Here is an 18,094-nt window from a genome sequence, read left to right as displayed (position 1 = left end):
GTGATAATGACCAGATAATTTGTTTTTAGTGATAATGTTCGAGGGATTATATACTGTCCAAGGCACCGGAGAGAACTCCCCAGATCCGCTTTGTAATGGCACAATGGGATATTTTATGTCTGCCTGAGGGGACAGATGGAGCCTCAGCTAAATGTTTCATCTGAAAGGTGGAGTGTCCAATGGTGTGTGTACTGTACTCGGAGAGTCAGCATGGATCTTGTCTCAAGTCTCTGACGTTGGGCTCAAGCAAGGACCCCAATATCACTGTACCCCTTTCTTTAGTATCCCAACTTTTTACTACCAGCTAGTGTTTTTGGTGGTTAATTGTACCACCCAAGGATTTACTGAGCCACACATGATGGGAGCATCCCATGTTCAATCCCTTATCTCAGTTGGGGGTAACAGTTTTGGAATGTCCTGAGTTAACGAATGAAAAAAATCAGCTTGGTTTCATCATCTGCTAATTCCTGCTGGAAAGTCCACCGTTGAGTGAGGAAAGGATTATGTCTGGCTGTGAGGTCCCCATGGTTGAACAGCCCATCGACAATCAGTGCCTGAGCTCACAATGATTGAGTGCTTGAGAGAGGTACAGCAGAGTAGCTGGCACCTCTGGAGCCACAGCTCAGCATGAGCTTCCATTATGGAAGGAAGCAGGAAAATTGGGAAGTTGCGAGGGAGGCGGGGGTGGGGGTTGTGGAGATGAAACAGTGGGGAATAGCTTTTGATTGACTTGTAATGAAATAGCTTATGGCTGGAGACACCCACAGACCACAAAGGAAGGAACATGTGTTCGGAACATAGGAATTGCTCGATGAAAAATGACCATGGTCCATCTAGTTCATCTTCTACCATCTTTGTAGTTACATAATATAATGAAGTTGTTGACTCATCATAGCAATCAATTAGTTATGACGTTAAGAAAATCATGGTGGAGAGCTTTGGGAACCAGAGGTTCAAAATCAACTGTCTCTCAGAAATATGCTATACTTAACATATGTCATGTCTCAAATTTACTTGCGCTATGTCACAAAATGCAATTTTTCTGCCTAATTTTGTACTCGAATGAATCAACACTCCCTGCTTCCACTGTCTCCATAGGGAAGAGGCTGTTCAATAGATTGATGTCTTGCTCACTGAAAAGCTGGGGATCATTCTAACCGAACTCGCCAGGCAGGAGTCCCACAGAATCAGTGGAATGCTGGTTTTACACCTGTCCATTGATTTTAGTGAAGAGTAAAATCAGGCAGGGCCTATAACCAGCATTGCACCCAATCACATTGGTTCCCCGACAGACAGGTTAGGTTAAAATTAACCCCCGACCCCCTCCCCCACTTCAAGCACAGCAATGTGAACTTATAGAAAATGTACATACTAATACACAGGGAGGAGTCATTCTCAAGAATGTTTGACTCCTGAAGTAACTTTCTCTTCCTTCCTCCAGTTCATTGCATTCCCGAAGGCCAACTCCTCATTCACAGATCACGTTTGTTTGATTTAGTGACATTGCCATGGTACTTCACAGATTGATATCTTACCCACATTCACTGAACATTGGTCATGTTTGCTTCGCTGTCTTCATGGGAAGTCAACAGCCGCATCGCTGTGGGAGAGGTACCAGCTAGTTTGTGGGCACACTGGGTCTCGTGACTCACTCCGTAGTATGGGTTGCAAAGGACAGGGTGCTGGTCCCTCTTCAGTTGGCCTGTTTTATGTGGATCAATTCTTGTCCCCCCCCCCACCCACCCGCACGCCATTTGTTGAGGCCCTATTCTTGTGGGGAGGTGGGTGGTCATCGCATTGAATCGTCACCCAGGAAAAGTGGCTCAATTTAAATGTGTCACAGGGCAATTTGGGATCATCCTGACTGAAAACCATCTTCCTGATGAATTGTGGTGAGCTCAGGCAAGTTTATTCCACTCAGAAAGTGCAGGGGGCAGGCGCTGATTTCCACTATCTCATCGCAATGGTACGGGAGGGGACAAATCCTGCAATTGAATTTTTTTTCCCCCTGTCACATTGGGCTTGCTGTGCACCTATCAGAGCTTTAATCACAGGATGGTGATCTTAAGCGTTGATACCGCCAATAAAAACAGCAGCCTGACACCCCTCCTCCCCACAGACCTCCAAACCAGCAAATCGAGCCAGTTTGGTCCTGCTATTGAAAACCACACTCCACTCCAGACCCAACCGATTGTGACTTGAGAGAGTTGGCAACTCCTGTACACGCACCCATATGCACGTGCTGCAATTGGACATCCGGTACACAAGGTATGCAGTGACACGGCATGTGACAATCAGCTGTACTTAGTCTTGGGTTCTAGCCCAAAATGGGCAGAATCACCTCTCATGCGCACCCGGTGTTGATTGATTTGAATTCATCCAGGACGTGGGTTTTGTTGGCAAGGCCCGCATTTATTGCCCATCCCGGTGGCGGTGAAATTCTTGAACTGCTGCAGTCGGTGTGGTGTAACGTCACGCAACAGTGCTGTTAAGGAGGGGGCGTATGATTGGCCTTTTTTGCGATACCACCCGTTCGACACCCGCCCCCCCCCCCCAAAACCCATGCAATCCCATGGCGCAAAGCTGCCAAGTACCGACATGCCGCCCGGAGATTTGCTGCCAGTGCATTGACACTTGGGGGAACAAGGAGGAGGGGGGATGGGAATCAGATCACTTAACCAGACGCAAATTGACCGTTCATTTTACACACACCAACCCCGCACCCCCCCGCCACCAACCGGAACTGGTAAAATCGCGGGTGCCCCCCGCCCATTATTTACCACCCAGCACAGGAGACTCGCTACTTTCCGAATCAGCCGCCCTATTGTGCGTACACATATAAAGGCCTGGGTTCAATTTTAACCGAACTCGCCTGTCGGGGAACCCGCGGGATCGGATGCACCGCTGGTTTTACACCCCGCCCGAGCATGTTACTCCCCGTTGGTGTCAATGGAGAGAAATATTGAGCGGGGATGTAAAGTGGGATTCCCTCCACCCCGCCCAGATCTCGGACGGCTAAATATCGCCCCATCTGCCGACAAACTGCATATACTGTGAGGGCGGGGGGGCGGTGTTTGAAGGTGATCAATGGACTTTTCCGTCTTACGCCGCCTTCTATTCTGTGTGGAACTTTCCAGAACCGAGTTCATCAAGGTGCGCTTGCGCCTGGCGAACGGGCTGGCCAATAGGCGCAGTCCCAGCCCCCACCCCCACCAACAACCAATAAATCTATAATTTTGACCTATCAGAGCTGCGTCTCCCGCCGATGTAATCGGTTGCCGCGTGGCAAGCGAAGTTCTGATAGGCCCAAAATAAAAGGGGCGGGGATTCCAGCGTTACTCAAAGACCTGATGAGGGAGGGGAGGGCGGTGGGGGAGAGTGACATCAGTCCTCCACCTCCTGCTCCCGGCACCAGATGTGTCGGGAATTCCCGCTCAATTTGGACCAATCCGAACTGCGTCTGTTGTGAGCGTCATCGGTTGCCCGGCAACAGGAGCAGCTCTGATAGGTGGGAGTCTGAAAGGGGGTGGGGACTTCGGTGCAGCGCCCGTTGACTGTGCTCCCCCCCTGGTCTGGCTGCGCGGGGTGGCGGCGGGTGGAGTGAAAGATCACGTGATCGGCGCGGGGGGGGACGAGTTGAGATCCTCCCGCGATTGGATGGTCCAGGCTCACGTGACTGCAGGCAAAGGGTGGGGGGGGGGGGGAGCATCCCTTTTCCATGACCCCCCTCCCTTCCCCCAGTTTTGGAAGCCAAATGGATTATGCCTTAACATCTTCCTTGGGAACTGCAAAATTACTGTTTATTAGGGAACAAAAAGGCGGGGAGTGAGTGTCAGTGCCACGGAGATTGAGGTGGATGGGAGCTCGACAGACGAAAAGTTTTGGAACAAACACGAGCTGCGGGTTTTGGCCACGCCCCGCCATGATCACCACGTACCCTAATGGTGGTGGTGCCAGGCACGGGTGGTTGGGTACGTGGGGGAGGTAGGTGGTGGGGAGCGATTTTAACCAAACCTGCCCGTCTGACGGGATTGGGTGCGCGCCCGGTTTTATCTAAAGCTACGGGCCAAGTGCTGGAAAATTGGGATGAGAATGGATAGGGTGCTTGATGGCCGGCACAGACACGATGGGCCGAAGTGCCTGTTTCTGTGCTCTCGAACTCTATGACTCTTATCTCCCGCCCGGCTTTCACTTTCTCCACCGAAGTCAATATCGGGCTGGGTGCAGAAACGGACCGTTCCCGTCCTATCTTCCAGCCAGTTAGTTTTCAAGTTGATTCAAATCTCCTCACCCAAACGCCGGGAGGTCAAGCGGCCAGCAGCATCTCATGCATAACGGTCTCTCGGTGTGAGGGCACAGCTATTGTAACCTGCACTGTAAAGGCTGTAAAGAAAACCTTTTTCGAAATCCAGCAGCAAATAACTAACATTATTACTTTCATTATTGTGATATATATACATATACATGTGTGTGTATATATATATATATAATATATATATATAAATATGTATGTGCTATGTGCGATATACCTTCATGGTATGGAAATTGTGCCAATGAACAGTACTAATATTGCAAATACATATGTAAATTTCTTTATTTCTCTTCCTTCCTTTCCTGTTTTCTCCTTTCTTACTCTTCTTGCACCTTCTTTCCTCCCCACCCCCCACACTTCTCTCGCATCTGCCTGCCTAACATGTTTCAATTCCCCCCCTCTGGAAGTCAATGGAGCATTCCTTCAAAAAAAACCAAAATGGCTTCCCGGCCCCCCCTGCCGCCCACCCGCCTCGCCCTCAACGCGCCAAGGACTACAATTCGAGCCGGATCGAGGCGAAGTTCCGTGGAGACCCCCGCCTCACCCGCCGCCAGGCCCGCCGCTTCGAGTACAGCTTGGAAGGGGGAGGGGGGCAGCAGCTGGTCTGACATCAATATGTCTCAGGTTTCCGTTGGCGCGGGACCTACTGAGGACAGTGTTTAGACTGTGACTTCCCTCCTGGTAGATAACCTGGGCAGGGAAAAGAATTCTCAAATTGGCTCAATGGGGTTTGGGTAGGGAGGGGGTAGGGTGCGCACGGGAAAGGGAGGGAAAACAGGGTATTACACTGATTGATCATATTTAATTAAAAAATATATATATTTATATATAAATTAAATCCCGATCTGTATTCAAGATTGCCCACAGAACCCAGTAAGTGGGTTAACACCTCAGGCTAGTGGTTTCGATTGCGCGGCGCATTGCTAGGCGGGTGAGGGAAAGAATGCTCCGTTTACATACAGAAGGGGGCAGGGGAGATGGTCGCGCCGTGAGGGACTTGTTGACCGATTCGGATGCGACTAGAGAACCTTGGCTGGAACAGTGTCTTGCGCCGCCTATACCTCCTCCGACATTTGAGGGCAGCGAACCATAAGGTACGAGAAAAAGGGTGAAATCTTTTAAGCTGCAGTATCCCTGGCTTTCAGAAGATCTGAAGGTCGTGGAGATGTGTGAAAAGTTCCAATTTCCAGCGATGGTCACCTAAGATAGAGCCGCTCTGCCAGTCGATGGAGGTACTTTACTTGCGTTTGTTGTTTCTCCTGGCAAAGGCGGAATAAAGAGCGCCGGATATGAAACAGAATGGAGGCCGTCTCCAATTGGCGGTGATCATTTGTGTGTGATTGGTGCGGTGGTGGGGGCGGGGAATTGATTTGTGGGGAGAAAGGGACAGAAATTGGACCTTGTTGCACATCTCCAGCAGGCCAGCTATTTCAGAGCTGTCAGAAATCAAATCTACACAACATCTTCACGTGTGAATGTTCTCATGGGCATTTTGCAATTTTGCCTTCTCACCCCGTCCCCACCTACCCACCGCCAAAATACAAAAATGGCAATTTTTTTTTTAAAGGAAAAGCACAGGGGCTGGAAACATCTGGATTTGAAGCCCTTCGAGGGGTGGAAGAAGCTTCTTTGGAGAGTCCTTTTAGAGGCCGGGTTGTTGGGGGTGGAGAGTGTTGGAGGACAGGGTACCCTTACCTGAGGAGCTCATAAATACTGAGGTCGCCATCTTGCTTGGTACAGGCACGACTGCAAGGTCACTGGTGCCCCCTGGACTGGTGCTCCCATCACAGAATCTTGAGCTAAGACAAGGAAGGATTGACTGCACCAAAGGTCTTTTCACACGTGTCTGCAAAGTCGATGTGAGGTGGTGTGGCTTCTCTTTTTTTTTTATGTCTGTCTCCTGCATGTGTGAGTGTCTGTGCACGTGTCCATTTGTCTTTCACCCAGTATTTCCCCAGATGACCCACCTCTTGCCACATGAAGTGCCACCCCCGTCGTACGCAGATGTTCCATATCGTGTTGCCAACTTTCAGCTTAATGTGCAAAAAGGTTGATCATCTCCAAAGGTTAGTCCTGGTAGCAGGGTTTGCCAGCTTGTACCACCTGGAGTCACAGCAATGCAGACTAGCTCTCTTGGGGGGTGTCAAGGCTGACGTGGAACTGCATGATGACCTCCTCTGGATGGCCAAAAGGATGTTGACATTGCGGACAAGTGTTCTTCTAGGGATCCCAAAGGACTGCATCTTTGGGTTACTTTCACCTGGCATAATGCATCTTCCTAGTTAAGCCACGCTAAGTAAGCTAAGCAATGTGTCATCTCAGGTACCAACAAAAAAACAACTTTATGTTAGGTAAGCTAGGCTTCAGCTAATGAAGGAATTTCTAAATTCAACCCCAGAATAGTCCCCTCAATATTCAGATCACCAATTCGGAAATATTGGATACAAAATCTTTTCCCAAACTTTCTGTTTGCAGATTCCATATTTTTGTTTTCAGCTGTGACTGTTCTTTAGGGAGATAAAAATTATACAAAACTGAACTGAAATGGATAGCCTAAACCAGATGAATTTGGAAGTATTCCATGGTTGGGTCAAATTCAATTTGGAAATTTGTTTTTGGCATTTATCCTTAAAAGATAGACGAGGGGGAAGCATGATCCCAGCAAAGAGACTTCACAATCTGGTCTGGCCAAGTACGTGCTGACCACCTCAGTGGCAAGTCCCAAGGGCTATTGGGTTTAGGATCAGTTCCTTGGGCTTAAAATACAGATGAGCCGTTGGGGGGATAGGGTCAGAGGAATCATACTTCACCCGTCTCAACCTCACAAGCAAGCCTCCCCTCCCCGTCAGCTGATGGAGTCACAGATGTTTCTATCTTCCTGCCCAGCCTTGGCTCTCAACTAATGGAGATTCTGAGAGGTGAGAGGTCGCATGGAGAGTTTGGTTTGGTGGTGGGGAGGAGGGGCGGGGGTTGCAGTGGGTAGGTGGGTTACCTCAAAAGAAAATGCAATCCACAACGCCCGCAAATCCAGCAAAACGTTAACTTCTTTGCCTCCTGTTAGGTTGAAAGTTTTACAAAAAGTGTGTCTAAGATGTTGTGTTGAAGCTGGATTTCTGTCTGTATCGCATGTGTGTCAGCTTTCAGTCTGTTGCCAACTGGTTGTAGCTGCCTGGCTTGATATTTCTTTTGCCTAAAAAACAAATTCAATGGTTTGTACTGTGTTGCGCTCTCTATGAAGTCTTACTTGTATGACCTGTGACAGATTTGAAATTTGCCATTCTATCTTGCCAGCTTACCATTTCAATTGGGCACCATCCCAAGTTGGGAGTTACCCCAATTTCACCTTGTATGCATTTTATCTTTTCTCAGCCTGCCCCATGTTTTAGTGTAATGGGTGGAGATAAAGTATCGGCAACTTTTACCACATCATTGCCATGCCACTGCCTTCCCCAATAATCTCCCCCTCCTCCTCTGAGGAATTTCAGGTTGAATTGATGACCAACAGCACACCGGCAGCAGGTGAGAGGGACAATGTCAGATCTGTTCACTTCTCACGAAGCTGCAAAGAGAGGCCTACCCAATCCCCCCTTCACCTCCCCCACACCACCTAAAAAGTTATTGAGGTCCTGAAAAGCCTGGTTGCCGAGCGCTCCAACTCCATCCCACTCCCCAATCAGCATTCCCTCCTAAGATGAAGGGAATGGCATTGGGAGAGACTTGAGTTTGTGGCCCTAAGTCCTTTCCGGTTCAGGAGCCATGAGCAAATTCTGGTGCAGCCCAGTGCCAATCAGAATTGACATGGGATCCATTAACCCAATTCTCCCAGTTTCGTACCCAGCAGGGTTGGCATGGGGCCATGCTGCCTAGTTACGCCTTGTATCGGTCTCGGTTGATTGGTCATCCATCCAGAAACTTACTGAACATATCTATTGGTGGAGGGGGTGCTGGGGAAGTTTCCAGCTGTGTGGGTGACAGGTCAGCCTACAACTCAATTCTAGCCAAATGTCCGACTTCAGAGAGTCTTAATGAGTGGGTTAACTCTTGAACTTGGTTGTGAAACCCCCAAATCAGCACCATGTGCTTTGTGACCACCAGTCTGGCTGAGAAATGATGAACTCCCTTGGACTGTTGGCCCTCAGGCTAAAGTATTGACCATCATAAGCAAATACCAGAAAGCTGTGTTGTGCCTTGGTTGTGACCCCACTTCCGCTTTCGATCATTTGTGCATACGTTTTTATTTTCTTTCCATTGCCACTGGGTTTTCTTTGTGACATTGAAGTTTGCTGTGTCTTTACTGTATGTGAGATGATGGAGCACGCCACCATCAGCTCAGTGTCAAACACCCATTGGCATCATCCAAGCACTGAGCAACGTTGGAACACAGGTTGCTTTCGAGCCACTTTGAGGGCAGCTCAGAAGATCAGTGGGCAAGGCCTAGATTTTTGAGTTTAATCCTCACTTTGGCCAGACAGCAGACCCAGTCCGTCGTTGCTGTTTGATCACACCTTACAAGGTTTCTGTTACTGCAGTTTCTGTTGAACATTTTTCACCAAATAATGTCTTCCCTCTTTTCCCCACTGTGGTTGAATCCATTGCAACATATACTATACTATCCTCCGCCTTCCATTGAAATCTGAGGATATCCCGCAACCAAGAAGCCTGCTCTGTTGATATGAGGTGTAATTGAATGTATGATGTGCATCATTGTGGGAAGTGTTGTGTGGAGGAGTAGAGCTAATTGCTTTGTTGGAGCTCCTCCACCTTCATTTAGAGAGATGTTTATCACCGGGTATAATTTATAAAATACATTTCATGGCGTTGTTGCTTCCATTCTCCCATCTCTGGTATTCCTGCACTGGTTTTGGCTGGTCATTATTTACAAATGTACTTTGTGGTTTGCTGCAGTAAAACTCAACGACTGCCAGTTTGGTGGGCTGAAGTCCACTGTGAAGTCCCTGCTGCTCCCAAATAGCGCTCCTTCTCAACAGCAGAGACCTCTCTGTCGCCATGGCAGGAGTCTCAAAGTGGTCGCTGACAAAAGGTTATGGGACAGAGCGTTTTGCTGCTATTGGTTTTACTCCTTGTACCGGCACAGACACGATGGGCCGAAGGGCCTGTTTCTGTGCTGTATAACTCAATGACTCCTTCTACACATACAGGCACAGTTATAGATATACAAACAGAGATAGAGATACACACAAAAACACATAGAGACATATACTCACAGATATGCACACACATATATACACATGCAGATATACGCACACAGAGATATGGACACGCACAGATACAGAGCACATGAGTTTTATTATAGAATGTTCCTGTTGTGCTCATTCATATAAGGTAATCTCAGGCAAATATAGCCGAACAAAAGTGCGGCACGAAATCTCCAGAACAGGGTATGAGACACATGGTTTCACCTTCAGATTCACATGGGATTCTTGAGGCTTAATCCTATTGGGCAGCCCCCACTTCCCACTCAAATCTATGAGAATACATTAAAGCTTTAAACTGAATAGCAATAAGACTGGGAGGATTTGAACCTTGAACTTTCAACTCTGGGACAGGCTATGAGGTGAAAGCCAACGATTTGAAGTCAGTGTGAACTGTCCCTGCCCAGTCTACCGGTGACAGTACTTCACTGTGTGAGTCAATCTGCAGCACAACTCACTTACATTCAAAGAGCCAAACCAGTATAGAGAGACTGAGAGGTGGGAAATGCAAGATAATGGGAAACCAAATTGGCGATTGTCATATGTTTCTTTTCTTGCCCCACAAAATGCTCCCCTGTGATGTTTGCATGACCTCCATTCTGTCACAAGTGGAAGCTTTTCATTCTCTGTGCTGTGTGTCTCCTCATTTGTTTGTGGTCCGAGCTACGGTGCCTTCAGAGATGGCACATCTGGAGCTACAGGGGCTTGCAGGCGCTTAGGGGATAAATTTTAACCTAACACGGCGGGTGGGGAACGCGGGATCGGATAGAACACTGGTTTTACTCCCCGCCCAATATTATGCTTCGCGGACTGTGAGCGGACTGTAAAAACCATCATTCAATTAATGTTGACCCTCTTCATTTTGGGGGGGATCGGTGTGTGGGGGGTGGAGGGGGAGGGGAGGGGGGACGCCATTCACTGGCCACCATGTCTTCGAATTTACCCAGTCATAGGTGAGACAGTGCAGATTATCAGGATGGGGTAGCAAGGACACGGCTCGTGTTGACCATTTCTACCCTGCAGGTTGACATTTCCGGCCGTGTCTTTCAGGGAGGGCGTTGGGGTGGGGAGAAGGGGGGGGGGGGGGGGGGGTGGCGTGTGGGCTCATGATTGATTTTTACCCCTCGGCTGCATCAGTTGGTCAGTAGGATATATATATATATATAACTTTAAGATACCTGTGGTCGTGGCCAGGTATGGTGAAAATGCATAAATATGCTCATTTCAAGACAACTCCCACCTGAAGCCATGTGGCTGTGATATATGATGAGGGGCGGGGAGGGCAATACTGGAGCTTCGAAACAGCAAGCGTGGAGGAAAAGTGGACATTGAGTGAATTGGGCCAATCAGTCAAAAGTGGGCGCTGCCCATCGCCAGGCCGTGACATTAATTTAATAACAATGGTCCCGGAGCCTCGGCCACAACGGAGGAGCACACTGCACTGGGATGTGAAAGCGGAGATGTTGTAGATTGTTGGTAGATTTGATTCTCGATGCTTTGAAATGTCCTTGTACCCTGGAATCATCCCAACCACAATCCCGCAGTGAGCACTCTTCATCATTCCGATTGGAGACTATTAAAATCTAATTATGCGATCAGGCCATCTGTATTTTAAAACCATGCCCCCTGTCCTTTCTTTACCACGTTTAGATTTGAAAAAAAAAAACTCTTTTCTTTTGTGATGAGAAGTACGAGCCATTGCCATGGTGATAAGAGGCTCACTGATTCAGGCTGTCCCCTTTTACATTGTAGCAAAGAAGGTTTTTTTTTTGGGCTCTTCTTTGACCTCGCCTTCTCCCCACTGCCCATGGTTTTCCCGCACTAGCTCAGCTTGGCAATCTCCCGGGCCTCAACACATTGTTCTGCAACTCTGGCCCAACGCAGCCCACTTGTAAAAACCTAAGCCCCGAGAGTGTCAACTGGGGTTCTTTCCAAATGCCACGGACCAATTTTGTGAAACCTGTTGGTCGGAAGGTCCGAGGACACTGCTCAAGGTGTCACATTGCTCTTGCTCTGAAAGTACTAACCTTCAGTCTTCCATGCCACACTGCCCCCACCCACCCCCTGCTCCTCTTATAAATTGGCTTCCTCTCGCTCGTTGTTTTTGCGGACGTGGCTTGGCTTGACTGCTCCAGGGTACAGAGGGGTTTGCCCTCCTTGGCAACGGATGCTGTGGCTTTAACGCAGATTTCTTCCCTTTTTATATATTTTTTGTTTTGTTTAGGAGAGGCAGCTCTCAACAATGGGGGCCACCAACTCCCGGCTGATGAGCACCCTGACTCACATGAAAGACCGGTGCAGCGAGACCCAGCTGAATGGCGTGACGTCGTCGCAAACTCCGCCGCGCCTGCAGATCACAGAGAATGGCGAATTCCGTAACGCCAGCGGCCACTGACGCGAGGGGAAAGGTGTCGGCGGGAGGGGGTGGTGGTGGTGGTGGGGGGGGGGCGGGGGGGAATGGGCCAGTGGAAGCAAGGTCCGGGTGCATACCATCTTACCCATCACCCTTTCACCATCTCTGTCCTGCCTCTGCCCCTGCCCCACTTCTCCTCAAAGCACAGGCCTGCGGTGGGATGGAACTGGCGAGCCAGTGGAATGAAAGCCGATTATAACTATTAACAATTAGTTTATATCCTCTCGTCATTCATGCACGAACACTCCCAAGTCCCATGGCTGTGGATAATGCCCAGATCTTGATGCACTTAAAAGTGGTATTTTTTCATTGCACTTTTCTACTTGTGCCGTGTTTAAATGGCCTATTGTATGAGAAAGAAAAGGAAAAAGGTTGATATATATATAATATATAAATAAACATAACAAAAATGTACAGTGCATAAACATCTCCATGGCTATGTAGAGAATGGGTTCGACTGAAACCTTCATTTTTAAGGCTGTTCATTTCTATTCTGGCTGACAAATGCATTGGCGTATCTCGGATAGCGGACGGTCCTGCTCCAGTTCAACAGGATGGAAGTGTGTGCGGGGATTTGCATTCCCTCCCCCCCCACCCAGCCAACCCCCACCCCTTCCCTCAGAGTGTTTGTGTCACCTTCCGTAGTGCCAGTTCAGCTCTTAAATAAACCTGCCTTTTGAAATTCATGTGTATCTCGGATATCTGCCATAAAGGAGCTGGTCACCTGGTGGATTGCTGGATAATTATGCATAATCTGACAACCTGAGATTATACTGTAGGATTCGGAGTACACTGATGCATGGCAGGTTTATTTGAAATTCCTTGCTTTTTATTTCCTGTAAATACAGCACCTCTCACGACCCCAAGTGACGTCTCAAAAGCGCTTTGCAGTTTTTGACGTGCAGTCACTGCTGCAATGTCGAAAACACAGCAGCCCGTTTGCGCACAGCAAAATCCCACAAATAGTAAAGTGAAAACGATCAGATAATCCGTTTTTAGTGAGGCTAGTTGAGTGATAAATATTGGTCAAGACATCAGGGAGAGATTTCCCCCGTTCTGCTTCCACCTGAGAGGGCAGACGGTACATCATACCGGAAAGACAACACCTCTGACAACGCAGCAGTCCCTCAGTACTGCACTGGGAGTATCAAATCTCTGGATTGGGACTGGAACCACAACCTTCTGACTCAGTCAAAGAGTGCCGACGACTGAGCCACGGCTGACATCACATTTTAAATGGAGACATCTTCAGTGAAATAATTAATGGCGAAGATTTGGCTCAATACTTTGTTTTCGTAAATTAATTTCCCACACAGTAATTTCAGTGAGATTCCAGCTGCCGCTTGGTCTCTTTACCTGATTGATAGATTCACAGATTTTGCATTTTGAGATGTTCTTGAAGGTGGCAGTGCAACTTCCCTTCTGGTCTCAAACTAGGAGCACAACTACTGGTCACCAAAACTGGAAACCCAACTCCTACTGGTCACTTAAACTAGAATCCCAACTCCGACCGGTCACTTAAACTAGAATCCCAACTCCGACTGGTCACTTAAACTAGAACCCCAACTCCGACCGGTCACTTAAACTAGAATCCCAACTCCGACTGGTGATTTAAACTAGAATCCCAACTCCTACTGGTGATTTAAACTAGAACCCCAACTCCGACCGGTCACTTAAACTAGAATCCAAACTCCGACTGGTGATTTAAACTAGAACCCCAACTCCGACTGGTGATTTAAACTAGAACCCCAACTCCGACCGGTCACTTAAACTAGAATCCAAACTCCTACTGGTGATTTAAACTAGAACCCCAACTCCTACTGGTGATTTAAACTAGAGCCCCAACTCCGACCGGTCACTTAAACTAGAATCACAACTCCGACCGGTCACTTAAACTAGAATCCCAACTCCTACTGGTCACTTAAACTAGAAACCCAACTCCGACCGGTGATTTAAACTAGAACCCCAACTCCAACCGGTCACTTAAACTAGAATCCCAACTCCGACCGGTCACTTAAACTAGAATCCCAACTCCTACTGGTGATTTAAACTAGAACCCCAACTCCGACCGGTCACTTAAACTAGAACCCCAACGCCGACTGGTGATTTAAACTAGAACCCCAACTCCGACCGGTCACTTAAACTAGAATCCCAACTCCTACTGGTCACTTAAACTAGAATCCCAACTCCGACCGGTGATTTAAACTAGAACCCCAACTCCGACCGGTCACTTAAACTAGAATCCCAACTCCGACTGGTGATTTAAACTAGAACCCCAACTCCGACCGGTCACTTAAACTAGAATCCCAACTCCGACTGGTGATTTAAACTAGAATCCCAACTCCGACCGGTCACTTAAACTAGAATCCCAACTCCGACTGGTGATTTAAACTAGAATCCCAACTCCTACTGGTGATTTAAACTAGAACCCCAACTCCGACCGGTCACTTAAACTAGAATCCATACTCCGACTGGTGATTTAAACTAGAACCCCAACTCCGACTGGTGATTTAAACTAGAACCCCAACTCCGACCGGTCACTTAAACTAGAATCCAAACTCCTACTGGTGATTTAAACTAGAACCCCAACTCCTACTGGTGATTTAAACTAGAACCCCAACTCCGACCGGTCACTTAAACTAGAATCACAACTCCGACTGGTGATTTAAACTAGAACCCCAACTCCGACTGGTGATTTAAACTAGAACCCCAACTCCGACCGGTCACTTAAACTAGAATCCCAACTCCGACTGGTGATTTAAACTAGAACCCCAACTCCGACTGGTGATTTAAACTAGAACCCCAACTCCGACCGGTCACTTAAACTAGAATCCCAACTCCGACTGGTGATTTAAACTAGAACCCCAACTCCGACTGGTGATTTAAACTAGAACCCCAACTCCGACCGGTCACTTAAACTAGAATCCCAACTCCGACCGGTCACTTAAACTAGAATCCCAACTCCTACTGGTGATTTAAACTAGAACCCCAACTCCGACCGGTCACTTAAACTAGAATCACAACTCCGACTGGTGATTTAAACTAGAACCCCAACTCCGACTGGTGATTTAAACTAGAACCCCAACTCCTACTGGTCACTTAAACTAGAACCCCAACTCCGACCGGTCACTTAAACTAGAATCCCAACTCCGACCGGTCACTTAAACTAGAATCCCAACTCCGACTGGTGATTTAAACTAGAATCCCAACTCCGACCGGTCACTTAAACTAGAATCCCAACTCCTACTGGTGATTTAAACTAGAACCCCAACTCCGACCGGTCACTTAAACTAGAATCACAACTCCGACTGGTGATTTAAACTAGAATCCCAACTCCGACCGGTCACTTAAACTAGAATCCCAACTCCGACTGGTGATTTAAACTAGAACCCCAACTCCTACTGGTCACTTAAACTAGAACCCCAACTCCGACCGGTCACTTAAACTAGAATCCCAACTCCTACTGGTCACTTAAACTAGAATCCCAACTCCGACTGGTGATTTAAACTAGAATCCCAACTCCGACTGGTGATTTAAACTAGAACCCCAACTCCGACCGGTCACTTAAACTAGAATCCCAACTCCTACTGGTGATTTAAACTAGAACCCCAACTCCGACCGTTCACTTAAACTAGAATCACAACTCCGACTGGTGATTTAAACTAGAATCCCAACTCCGACCGGTCACTTAAACTAGAATCCCAACTCCGACTGGTGATTTAAACTAGAACCCCAACTCCTACTGGTCACTTAAACTAGAACCCCAACTCCGACCGGTCACTTAAACTAGAATCCCAACTCCGACTGGTGATTTAAACTAGAACCCCAACTCCGACCGGTCACTTAAACTAGAATCCCAACTCCGACTGGTGATTTAAACTAGAACCCCAACTCCGACCGGTCACTTAAACTAGAATCCCAACTCCGACCGGTCACTTAAACTAGAATCCCAACTCCTACTGGTGATTTAAACTAGAACCCCAACTCCGACCGGTCACTTAAACTAGAATCCCAACTCCTACTGGTGATTTAAACTAGAACCCCAACTCCGACCGGTCACTTAAACTAGAACCCCAACTCCGACCGGTCACTTAAACTAGAATCCCAACTCCGACTGGTGATTTAAACTAGAATCCCAACTCCGACCGGTCACTTAAACTAGAATCCCAACTCCGACTGGTGATTTAAACTAGAATCCCAACTCCTACTGGTGATTTAAACTAGAACCCCAACTCCGACCGGTCACTTAAACTAGAATCCAAACTCCGACTGGTGATTTAAACTAGAACCCCAACTCCGACTGGTGATTTAAACTAGAACCCCAACTCCGACCGGTCACTTAAACTAGAATCCAAACTCCTACTGGTGATTTAAACTAGAACCCCAACTCCTACTGGTGATTTAAACTAGAACCCCAACTCCGACCGGTCACTTAAACTAGAATCACAACTCCGACTGGTGATTTAAACTAGAACCCCAACTCCGACTGGTGATTTAAACTAGAACCCCAACTCCGACCGGTCACTTAAACTAGAATCCCAACTCCGACTGGTGATTTAAACTAGAACCCCAACTCCGACTGGTGATTTAAACTAGAACCCCAACTCCGACCGGTCACTTAAACTAGAATCCCAACTCCGACTGGTGATTTAAACTAGAACCCCAACTCCGACTGGTGATTTAAACTAGAACCCCAACTCCGACCGGTCACTTAAACTAGAATCCCAACTCCGACCGGTCACTTAAACTAGAATCCCAACTCCTACTGGTGATTTAAACTAGAACCCCAACTCCGACCGGTCACTTAAACTAGAATCACAACTCCGACTGGTGATTTAAACTAGAACCCCAACTCCGACTGGTGATTTAAACTAGAACCCCAACTCCTACTGGTCACTTAAACTAGAACCCCAACTCCGACCGGTCACTTAAACTAGAATCCCAACTCCTACTGGTCACTTAAACTAGAATCCCAACTCCGACCGGTCACTTAAACTAGAATCCCAACTCCGACTGGTGATTTAAACTAGAATCCCAACTCCGACCGGTCACTTAAACTAGAATCCCAACTCCTACTGGTGATTTAAACTAGAACCCCAACTCCGACCGGTCACTTAAACTAGAATCACAACTCCGACTGGTGATTTAAACTAGAATCCCAACTCCGACCGGTCACTTAAACTAGAATCCCAACTCCGACTGGTGATTTAAACTAGAACCCCAACTCCTACTGGTCACTTAAACTAGAACCCCAACTCCGACCGGTCACTTAAACTAGAATCCCAACTCCTACTGGTCACTTAAACTAGAATCCCAACTCCGACTGGTGATTTAAACTAGAATCCCAACTCCGACTGGTGATTTAAACTAGAACCCCAACTCCGACCGGTCACTTAAACTAGAATCCCAACTCCTACTGGTGATTTAAACTAGAACCCCAACTCCGACCGGTCACTTAAACTAGAATCACAACTCCGACTGGTGATTTAAACTAGAATCCCAACTCCGACCGGTCACTTAAACTAGAATCCCAACTCCGACTGGTGATTTAAACTAGAACCCCAACTCCTACTGGTCACTTAAACTAGAACCCCAACTCCGACCGGTCACTTAAACTAGAATCCCAACTCCGACTGGTGATTTAAACTAGAACCCCAACTCCGACCGGTCACTTAAACTAGAATCCCAACTCCGACTGGTGATTTAAACTAGAACCCCAACTCCGACCGGTCACTTAAACTAGAATCCCAACTCCGACCGGTCACTTAAACTAGAATCCCAACTCCTACTGGTGATTTAAACTAGAACCCCAACTCCGACCGGTCACTTAAACTAGAATCCCAACTCCGACTGGTGATTTAAACTAGAACCCCAACTCCGACTGGTGATTTAAACTAGAACCCCAACTCCGACCGGTCACTTAAACTAGAATCCAAACTCCTACTGGTGATTTAAACTAGAACCCCAACTCCTACTGGTGATTTAAACTAGAACCCCAACTCCGACCGGTCACTTAAACTAGAATCACAACTCCGACCGGTCACTTAAACTAGAATCCCAACTCCTACTGGTCACTTAAACTAGAATCCCAACTCCGACCGGTGATTTAAACTAGAACCCCAACTCCAACCGGTCACTTAAACTAGAATCCCAACT

General features: G+C 47.6%; 1 protein-coding gene across 11 annotated transcripts in view; it reads left to right on the top strand.

Moving 5' to 3' along the window:
- The window catches only part of syngap1a (synaptic Ras GTPase activating protein 1a), a 703,692-nt gene that overhangs the window by 637,717 nt on the left and 47,881 nt on the right, over positions 1 to 18,094 (top strand). For 4 of the 11 annotated variants that reach the window (XM_068009529.1, XM_068009525.1, XM_068009523.1 and 1 more), the window contains one exon: positions 4,720 to 5,015. The exons of 1 other annotated variant lie outside the window; for it this stretch is intronic. In XM_068009529.1, the coding sequence (XP_067865630.1) occupies positions 4,720 to 4,920 (201 nt within the window). In that variant the 3' untranslated portion in view covers positions 4,921 to 5,015. Of the gene's footprint in view, positions 1 to 4,719; positions 5,017 to 11,749; positions 11,957 to 18,094 lie in introns of those variants that run through there. 6 more of the 11 variants (XM_068009526.1, XM_068009522.1, XM_068009521.1 and 3 more) reach the window with 3 other exon arrangements.

This window comes from Heterodontus francisci, chromosome 29, assembly GCF_036365525.1.
Source record: "Heterodontus francisci isolate sHetFra1 chromosome 29, sHetFra1.hap1, whole genome shotgun sequence".
NCBI classification, from domain to species: domain Eukaryota; kingdom Metazoa; phylum Chordata; class Chondrichthyes; order Heterodontiformes; family Heterodontidae; genus Heterodontus; species Heterodontus francisci.
Note: the sequence above shows the minus strand (reverse complement) of the source record. Positions and strands in the feature narration are given on the sequence as shown.